We start from the raw sequence: 10,750 nt of genomic DNA on the forward strand, positions 1-10,750 counted from the left end.
GGAGGGTAGGAGGAGGAGGGTAGGTGGAGGAGGAGGAGGAGGAGGGTAGGTGGAGGAGGAGGAGGAGGAGGGTAGGAGGAGGAGGGTAGGTGGAGGAGGAGGAGGAGGAGGGTAGGAGGAGGAGGAGGAGGAGGAGGGTAGGTGGAGGAGGAGGAGGAGGGTAGGTGGAGGAGGAGGGTAGGGTAGGTGGAGGGTAGGGTAGGTGGAGGGTAGGGTAGGTGGCACAGTGGAGGAGGAGGAGGAGGAGGGAAGGGTAGGTGGCACAGTGGAGGAGGAGGTGGAGGGTAGGGTAAGTGGCACAGTGGAGGGGGGGGGTAGGGTAGGGTAAGTGGCACAGTGGAGGAGGAGGAGGGTCAGGGTAGGGTAGGGTATGGTAAGTGGCACAGTGGAGGAGGAGGGTAGGGTAGGTGGCACAGTGGAGGAGGAGGAGGGTCAGGGTAGGGTAGGTGGCACAGTGGCACACGTGGCACTGCAGGCAGTTCCATCCATTGACCTTGGCATTGCAGTGCACCAATATACCACCCTCTGACTAAGGCACACCGCACGGCAACAAGACACCCAGTCAGTGACATAAGCTATCCTGTCAATGTGTCAGAGGCAAGAATCTAGCAAGGTTTATTTTTAAAAAGTAAGAATAAAAAAAGAAATGTCGGGAACATTCCTGAGAATGCATCATGTGGAGAGGGGACAGCAAATATGGACAGTGTCATATTTGATTAATTCTGTCTGGAGCATTCCCTGGGAGATGCACACTAGTGGTTTCTCCTGTCTGTCTGTCTGTGAATCTGAGAATGTTTGGATGGATTTACAGTAGGGATGCACCGAAGGTTCGGCCGCCGAATAATAGCAAAAAAAGCACATTCAGTATTCGTCCGAATGTGTGAAAAGACTGAATGTCTACCGCCGAATAGTAGCAGGGTTTTGAGAATTATGAGGCGGCCGTCTCCGTCATATTTCTTGCCGCCTCCAGCTGTTGTCAAAACTCTGACGTATTTCTGTCTTATTTTCTACAAGCGTTGCACTCGGTGGATTTATGTCATTTCTAACTGTTATTGCGCCGACATGGTGGCGGGGCCGCTATTTAACCCTAACCCTGGTGGCGCTGTACTGCAAATAAGCTTATCTTTCGTGTTTGCTAGCGAAATAGCTGTGCACGTAAAGACAAAACAGGGAACCAGCGCTTGCTGTTTCATTATCCAGAATGACAAGTTGAGCCTAGCGTTAGTCAGTGCTACTTTTACTGTATTATTTGCAAAATGATCAGTTTTGAAGTCTATCAGCGTTTTCAATCGCTGATCAGACTGACATGGTACCACTGTCATTAAGGACTAACAAACCTTCTCTGTCATAACACCCCATTTTGTGCCAGGAAAAACCCTGAGTAGACGTGCCTGAGGGTAGCCAATGTGACAATGGGAGAGACAAGGTGGTCACAAGGTTGTTGTGCATTGTTGGTATAGCCTAATGTCTGCTGGAATGTTCAATATTCTTTGAAAAGCATGAATAAAAAGCCAAATGTATTTAATTTATGCAATGGATGGTACAAAAATAATAGAAAAACTGCCAGTACGTATTCATTGCCAAATGTTGCCAAATGTTTCCTTAAATTTGGCTTCGGCCAATCATTTTAAATTCGGTGCTTCCCTAATCTACAGTAGCCTATATGAAGATGTGTGTGTTTGAGGATGCTATATGAAGATGTGTGTGTTTGAGGATGCTATATGAAGATGTGTGTGTTTGAGGATGCTATATGAAGATGTGTGTGTTTGAGGATGCACAGGTGTATATGAAGATGTGTGTGTTTTTGAGGATGCACAGGGCTATTGGAAAGAGGAAGCATTTTGTCTTCTCTTTGCACTGTACACCCAACAGGAGTTGAAATGAAACAGTTACTATGGGATCAAAGTAGAGATGTTTAGCTTTAATTTAGTGGGGGAGGGGGGTTCTTTTAGATGAGTTACACCATTCACAGTGTAGTAGCCAAGTACAGCAAGTAGCATTTGACATAGTTCAACTTATTATGTAATGAATTCGGAGGCATTTTCTTGTGCTCTGCTGAGAAAGTGTTTCTGTACATGTCAGAATGCATTCTGCTGCTGGCAGTAGTAACATCATTATTAAGACAAGTTAGCCAGTTCTAGTGGCAGCGATACATGCCCAAACCATAACACCCCCTGCACCACGTGGAGGTGGTATGCTGTAAATCTTGAGCAGATCATCTCCCCAATGAGCCCCGTCTTCCGATTGCTAACTCCACCAGTTGCTACCTCCACCAGTTCCACCTCCACCATATCCAACAGCATATATAAGGGTGTGTGTGTGTGTGTGTGCGTGTGCGTGTGTATATGAGGACTTAGGAGTGAACGAGGATATTGTGTTTTGTGTACTCAGGGGCTGAGTGGGCTGATCAACGTGGGGACCGTGGACTGTCAGAAACACCACTCCCTCTGCCAGGCCGAGGGGGTCAGAGCGTACCCTGAGATCCGCCTCTACCCCCAGGGTGCCAACCGCCGGGACCAGTACCAGTGAGTGTTTGTCCCATAAGGCCTGTACCCCCAGGGTGCCGACCGCCGGGATCAGTACCAGTGAGTGTTTGTCCCATAAGGCCGAGAGACAAAGTCTAGAGCTTCAGCCACGTCCAACTACGTTAAAGGAACGCTTCAAAACGTCAAATATGTTGCTTCGATTGAACTGTGTATTGCGTCTGTGGACGAGTGTTGTTTGCAAGGGTGTTTGTGTGTTGACGTGTGTGTTTCTTTTCCCCAGAGCCTACAGCGGTTGGCACAGAGACGCTCAGTCTCTCAAAGTCTGGGCCTTGGGGTGAGGATTCTGTCATTTCCTTCTTACTTCCTTCCTTCGAAAAATCTAACTTCAGTCAGGACTTACAATCCAGGGTTGGGCGGTAGTATCAATTTTTTCATACAGTTTGAACCGTCCCCAAATGTAATAACCGCGGTATACAGTATTACCGCGGGATTCCAAAAAAATCACACCTTAGGGCTTCGAGGGAGGGTTAGGGAGGGTCTCCACAATGTCAAACGAAGAATTTGTTTCCAGCGGCTGGTGAAAGGCTGACCAAAGCCCTCTCCTTTCTGCGATCCTGCTCAAACACTTTCTGCGAGCGGTGTATGCGGTCTATGTATGGGAAACACTGCCAATACTCACCAGGGTACAAAGCCCAGAGCGCGTTACAGCAGACAAGTGCTGTGAATCACGTATCCTTCTGAGGAGAAGCAGTCACGTGACACGTGATTTAAGATCGCTTCTAAATAGTATTTTTGACTTCACCCACACAGCCAGTGGTGCCGGATAAACACTCTTAAGGCGTTTATTATATATATGTAATTGTTTTTATGAGGGTATTGACTGTATTGGTATTGACACTGTTGCTATTTTCAAATACCGCGGTGTACGGTATTACCGCCCAACCCTACTATAATCTGATGTCTTTGAGAGGAAGGAAATTGTGTCTCTGTCACTCACTCTCTCTCACTCTCTCTCTCTCTCCCTCTCTCTCTATCTCTCTCTCTATCTCTCTTTCTCTCTCTCTCTTTCTATCGCTCTCTCTCTTTCTCTTTCGCTCTCTCTCTCTCTTTGTCTCTCTCTTTCTCTCTCTCTCCCAGGACTCTTCCCAAAGCATCAGTGGACCTGACCCCAGATGACTTCAGGACCAAGGTGATGGGAGGGAAGGACCACTGGGTGCTGGACTTCTACGCTCCGTGGTGTGGGCCTTGCCAGCAATTCGCCCCCGAGTTTGAGGTCCTTGCTCGGGTAAAACGGCCACGCTAAATCATCTCTCAAAACACACTCTTTATTCACTTATATTTATGAAAGAAAAAACACCTAGCCATTCATCATAGGTTATTATTGTGCAATTCAGAACCATTCGAGCAAATCATGTCAATGCTTGGGTCACCCCACATTTTTGTTAATGCTTTTTTTACGTTTCCCCTGAATGAGCTGACGTATGGACCTATTGCTAAGCCACGCCCCCTTTGAAAACTCAGACAAACAAACAACGATTTCTGATTTACCACAGCAAGTCATAGACATGTTTTTTTTAAAGGTGACTAGAGTATTTAGTCGAGAAGCTTTTCACCATCAGATATTAGCGAGTTGTTTGTCCGAGTTTTCTGCCTGTAGTGACTTTTGCTGTGATATGATTGGACAATTTTTATTTTGGGGCGTGGCTTAGCGATAGTGGCCAGGGTTAACCTGGTTTGTATGACAGAGTGGCGTGGACATGTTGTTGTTGTTGTTGTTGAGTCACTGTACGGGGCGTGAGTCACCTAGCGGGCATGTCTCTCTGTCTCAGATGGTGAAGGGGAGCGTGCGGGCAGGGAAAGTGGACTGCCAGGCCCACCATCAGATGTGCCAGAGCGCCGGCATCAACGCCTACCCCACCGTCCGCTTCTACCCTCACCTGGGCACCAAGAGGGTGAGGACGGCAGCACTGCTCCACCTCCCCCGCCTGGGTTCACTTCAACAACATGTTTTTTTGTATTTTATTTATTTATTTATTCCCGAGGGTCATGTGTTTTAAACAGCAACCAGAACAACATACTGTAACTATACATACATACATACATACATACATACATACATACATACATACATACATACATACATACATACATACCTACCTACCTACCTACCTACATACATACTCACATACATACATACATACATACTCACATACATGAATGAATGAATGAATGAATGGTCTTTATTGTCATTAATATAGTACAGGTACCATACAACGAAATTTGGGAGGGGGGGCTCCCCTGGTGCTAGGATTTTTTTTTACTAAAAACAAGAAGGGAAAAGAGCTGGTTTACATAAATAAAGGCTATATACACTATCCACTATACTATACTATACAAATAAAACACTGTGCTGTACTCTATGCTATGCTATAAATATCCTAACATTTCCTATTCTGAACCGTATGTACCCGAGGGTTGTCATATTGCACATAGTATTATTGCACATTCATTTAAAGTGTAGCAGTTTGCAGGTTTGAAATGTTCACAGTTGTGTTTCAGTATTGCACTTGATTACAATCAAGTAGCTGCCATCAAATTGTCTAGATTGTCCAGGGCGTAGAACCTAGGTCTTTGCTGTGTTCAGGGCTTGAATGGCCCTAGGGTAGAAGCTGAGCTTCAGTCTATTTGTCCTTGCGGACATGGTCCTGAACCGCCTGCCCGAGGGCAGCCGAACATACATACATGCATACATACATACATACATACATACATACATACATACATACATACATACATGCATACATATACATACATACATACATACTCATATACATACATACATACATACATACATACATACATACATACATACAGGAAGAATGTGCACACAACACTTCATTCCAAAGAGTCCAGTTAATGTAGTCAGTTTGAAAACAATGGTGCCTTTGAAATCAAACTGTTATTGATGTTGATTTTTAAATACACAGTAGAGGCTCATTGTTTGAGCAGACATTGTATGTGCCCTATATTTCTGGCCCTGCGAGACTTGAGTTAACTTGGAAAGTACAAACTTGCCTCTAGACAGTATCTCGTTTACTTTGTATGTATTGATCTTTGCAGCCCCTGGGTATTCTCTTATCAATTTGGCAGTACAGTATTAGATTATACATATGTATTTGCTCGTATTTCCTGTCTTGTTTACCAAGCTTTTTAGGCTAAAGTCCCCAGTGCACTGTCCTGAAACTAATCCGTGTGTGTGTGTGTGTGTGTGTGTGTGTGTCACCAGCGAGACCAAGGGGGAGAGCACGTCAACAGTCGAGATGCCAATGTCATCGCTGACGTCCTCCAGCAGAGGCTCCAGCAGCTGTCTCCGTGGTTACAGGACAAACGCAAGGTAAGCTTCTTACACGTCTCTCAAATCGCCATGGTTTCTCTTCCCTTTTGATGTAGAGCTGAATTATTCTCCAGCATTTCAATAAGACTGGATTCTGGGCCTGGCTTAAAGTTAAAGGTCCCATATTATGAAAACTTTTCAGCGCTTGTGCGCATAACATTTGGGTCTCTGAAGGGCATACTAACGCACAAACTGTGAAATAAAATAACCCAGTCCGTTTTTTTGTGGTGCTGCTTATTTCAGAAAACATGCGATTCAGCAAGCCATTCAGATCTGCTGCCCCGTCCTACGTGATGTTGGGTCTCATTAGATTTTTTACCTCTTCTTCTTCTTTTGTGTAACGTCAGAGGTCCAACTCGGTGTCGCGTAGCCATGCCCGCATCTCTGGTTCTAAGTCGAAGAGGCTGGCTTCTGAGGGTGGTCTATATAAGGTGCAGATGGTGATTATATGGTCGGCGGTCTGCTCTGGGTCACCGCACTCGCATGCCGCACTGTCCGCCAGGCCCCACGCCTTCATTGATGTTTTAAAGCGACCGACACCAGTTCGTAGACGGTTCAGTGTGGTCCATTGCCGGCGTGGTAGGTCGTCTCCTCCAATGGCGCCATCTCCTGGGTCCCAGATGTAGCGGTGGATTCGGGAGGGCCCGGCTGACTCCCACTCCTGCTTCCAAGCTGCTGCCAACCATGCATCTCTGGAGATGTCCTCAGAGGTGGAGTTGAGCATGTCTTGTGCTGCCTTCTTGTAAGGGTGGCGGGTCTTGAGTCTGCTTGGAGGTGCTGGTGTTATTGTGGTGTTGTGCAGGATGTGCCAGTCATACTTTTGTGCCTTCCTGGCCAGGGCGAGGGTGGCAGCCTCCCGTCGGAGGCCGGCCAGTGCTATTCCCGCGAGGCCTGGCAAGAGGGACACAGGGGTAGGCTTCAAGCATCCAGTTATTATTCTGAGGGAGGTATTGATAGCCACGTCGACCTTTCTCGCATGAGGGCTTCTGCTCCAGACTGGGGCGCAGTATTCCGCTGCAGAGAAGACCAGGGCTTGGGTGGATATTCTTAGCGTCTTAGCGGAGGCTCCCCAGGTTGTACCAGCGAGGCGGCGGATCAGCCCTGGATGTCACCTTGGCCTTGACTTCTTCCAGGTGTTGCTTGAAGGATAATGTCCGATCCAGACACACTCCAAGGTACTTCGGGGCTTGCTGGACCTCCAGACATTTGTTGTCAACTCGCACCTCAAGTTCCCTCAGACATTGAGTTGAAGCAATGACAGGCCTCGGTTTTCGACGGTGGGGATGACTGCCCGTCCGCCGGTCCTAAGCCTGCCAGCTCGACGTTTGGTTGGCGACATTAGTTTCACAAGTTGGTCTTGCACCATTTCTTGTTACTTGCGGAGGAGGCCACGTGGAGGCTGTCGTCTTCTCCCCCAGATGTTTACCTCAGTGAAGCTTTACAGGCTAATACGACCATTCTGATTCACAGATACACTCTGCGTTATTGTACTACCAGTATTAGTGACGGTCCTGCAGCTCTGATGCAGTATGAATATGAATACTGTCTTCAGCCATCAGCCTCTCCTCTTTATCATCTCACATTGTATTATGAACACTGAGACTCGGGTGCTGGCAGCTGGGGCGGCTGTGGCTCAGGAGGTAGAGCCGCCGTCTAATGATCGCAAGGTTGGCAGATCACCTGTTCGAGTCCCGGCTGGCCACATGTCGAGGTGTCCTTGGGCAAGACACTAAACCCCAAAATTGCTCCCAGTGAGCGGGCAGGCGTCTTGCATGGTAGCTTGCCGCCATTGGTGTTAGTGTTGTTCCGATACCATTTTTTGATCCTGATACCGATACCGATACCTGACTGTGCAGTACTTGCCGATACCGAGTACCGATCCGATACCACGGCGTTTGAAAAAACAAAACAAAAAAACATGTTTTTTGAGCCGCATACTCACCTCGATGTAAAATTATTGCTAACACTTAGTCTGGCACTGCTCAAAACCTTTGTAAAACAGGAAAAAATACCAACAGAGAGTGAATACTATAGAACTTTTTTTTATTGTCTACCTGGTATGGTGACAAGAAAATCAACCCCTTATAAAACCTGAAATGTGGCTCTCACAGATGCCAATCAGTGCAATATCCATTTAAGATATAAAACAGTCGTAGTAGTAGTGCAACAGCAAGTGAACATTTACAAACAAAATAACTTTAGTACTTATTTTTTTATTTTTTTATTTTTTTAAATAATCGGATTTTTTTTTTGTTAGTACTCGCCGATACCGATACCAGCATTTTTGTGCGTATCGGTGGCCATGCCGATACTAGTATCGGTATCGGAACAACACTAATTGGTGTGTGAATGGGTGAATGAGAGGCCGTTGTAAAGCGCTTTGGAGAAAGGCGCTATATAAGTGCAGTCCATTTACCATTTACCATTTACCACCAGGTAAATTATAGGGCCTTATACTGTATGTACAAGCTGTTGGTATGTCACAACACAAGCTACACTTAAAGTAAAATGTTCTGTGTGATGAGTTTCTTCTTCAATAGTTGGTTGAATATATTGACCGTAACCATGGTATCAAGGAGGCACAGCCGGAAGGCGTTGTGACCTTCCGGCTGTGCCTCCTTGATACCACGGTTACGGTCAATATATTACAGTTCTGGAGTGGGGTGTGGGGGAGGGGTGGCAACAGCTCATTTGCATTTAAAGCTACAGACAGAGAAACAGCTAATTGAGAACAGGACTGAAAGAGAGGGGTGTATGGGACCTTTAAAGTCAGCCTCACTGTGTTAGACCAATGTGCACCAAACCCAAGCCTGCATGTTTCTATGTTTATTCACAGTTAATAAGTGAAAAAGTAAAGTTCACCTGAAATACAATCCAAAAGGATTACCTGTGCATTTTGACATCATGTCATCACTACATTTATGCTAATGTAATATCAATATGCATGTTTTTATATCAGCTATATACCGGTATATATAACTTTCATATCAACTGAAAGTTCACTATATTATTTTATTGTGATAATGCTAATATTGTTATGTATAATTAATCAATCAACCGGTACATTTGGACAGCTTTTCGAAACAAGATACTTTTGTATTTTTGCAGGATGAACTCTGAGAGGCGAAGAATCTGGTTGGAAGATCTCTACTCCTCTGAGCCGTGTCTCCTAATGGAAAATGGACTCCCAGAAAGGTCAAACGCACGCACGGAAAAAACCCACAAAGGACTCCAGGACGAAACTTGTCTTGGAGGATTACTGCCAAGGAACATTGAGCAAGATATTACTGTTTTACCTCTGTTACTGTCAAGAGAAGCCCTTCTTTCTCCAAGTGAACACTATCAACAATGACTAGGGGAGACTCTGTTGTGAGTTTTACTGGTTAGAGGCGAGGAAGAAAGTGTCCAGATTCTGTCAGTATTTGACAACCCTGTTTTATGAATGTACTGTCTGACGACAATGGTTTTCAATTTGATTTCAATTTTCTTTTTATTTTATGATATTCACTGCAATTTATAATGCCCTGCCAATACCTTTTTGTGTGTAGCTAACAGTGTTTTATTCATTCTGTGAAGTGACTGCACTGTGCTGATAATGTTGGAGAATAATGTATTCGTTTGTTTGCTGGAATGATGGTTACATAGCCAACCTATAAACTTACACTACTACTTAGACGTGTTAACAGGTCAGTAAAAGACATCTCATACACTGAAAATAATAAGCAGCAGAAAATGTACGATAACACTAATTTAATCATTCATAACTTGAGCCCCTGTTGTGTATGTTGTGGCCAGTCGATAATGCTTGGCTAGAAATACTTCTACTAAGCTAGGTGTTAGCATTGTTTCTAAATCAAGTCCTTGTAATCATTTCATTTTAAGTCCAAGTATATTTCTGGCCCTGGCTGCTGTTTGATAGTAACTTGCAGTGTGTGGGTGCTTAGCATTTTGGTTTTAAAAATGCATGGACTACATATCCCAAGTGTCCCTTTTTAAGACACTCCAAAGAGGTTTCTTGAAATGCTCAGTTGAAGTTGTTTTGCACAGACCCTTGTATGGAATAAATGTCTTTTAAAGAGTTCTCTCTTCTAGCAGACCTTCTTTGACGTGTCGACAGTGTATTTCATTTTGACTCCGTATCAGTTCCCATAATAACCACTGGGCTGCAGCAGAGCAGTGTGTGAGCTAGGTTTTCAATCATCCTAGTCTCTGATACTGTATACAACTTGGCAGTTGTCTGCTTTGCAAGTGATGGTTTGTCTCAATGCAATTGAATGCATCATGAACATGTCAATATTTGTTTTTAACTAAATATGTCATTGCTCATTTTAGCCCAGAATAAATTTGTACTTTGATACATGTTTGTGTACAGGTTTTCTTTTGGGAATATTTCAAAGAGGCAGTATCCTAATTCTAATAGTGAGTCAGTATCCTAATTCTTTTTAATTGTTTTACTTTGTTTTTATTGAACAAAAAAACAACACAACCACAAACACAACACACATTACATCACTTGGCAACTCATCAAAATCAATATATACCAACATATGTCACAATGTATTGGACAGTATACAGTTGGAAATCAAAACAAGGAAAGAAAAAAAAAAGTAGGAAATTGAGTATCAAAAGCTAGTACAACACAGGGTTTGGGGTGCTTCTCAGAGAGAAAAATATATTGTAAGGGGTGACCACCTTCGTTGAAAGAGGTCTGTCCTTAAATTTAGTTGGGCAGTCAGAGCCTCCATCCCGTATACCTCCCTTAATTTTTTTAGCCATTCTGCCAATGTAGGTTGGTTGTGGTTTCATCCAGTTCAATGTTCCAATTTTTCTTGCAGTCATCAGGAGTATATGCAACAGATACATCTGGTCC

General features: G+C 44.6%; 1 protein-coding gene across 1 annotated transcript in view; it reads left to right on the top strand.

The window, feature by feature from the left end:
• dnajc10 (DnaJ (Hsp40) homolog, subfamily C, member 10) overlaps nucleotides 1–10,152 on the top strand; it is a 22,821-nt gene extending 12,669 nt beyond the window's left edge. The window contains exons 17-22 of the mRNA XM_080537277.1: nucleotides 2,392–2,525; nucleotides 2,767–2,820; nucleotides 3,624–3,771; nucleotides 4,316–4,438; nucleotides 5,773–5,880; nucleotides 8,989–10,152. Coding sequence (XP_080393403.1) covers nucleotides 2,392–2,525; nucleotides 2,767–2,820; nucleotides 3,624–3,771; nucleotides 4,316–4,438; nucleotides 5,773–5,880; nucleotides 8,989–9,000 — 579 coding nt within the window. The 3' untranslated portion in view covers nucleotides 9,001–10,152. The remainder of the gene's footprint in view (nucleotides 1–2,391; nucleotides 2,526–2,766; nucleotides 2,821–3,623; nucleotides 3,772–4,315; nucleotides 4,439–5,772; nucleotides 5,881–8,988) is intronic.
• The last annotated feature ends 598 nt before the right edge of the window (nucleotides 10,153–10,750 follow it).

The sequence above is a fragment of the Nansenia antarctica genome, assembly GCF_963989245.1.
Source record: "Nansenia antarctica genome assembly, chromosome: 7".
In the NCBI taxonomy this organism is placed as follows: domain Eukaryota; kingdom Metazoa; phylum Chordata; class Actinopteri; order Argentiniformes; family Microstomatidae; genus Nansenia; species Nansenia antarctica.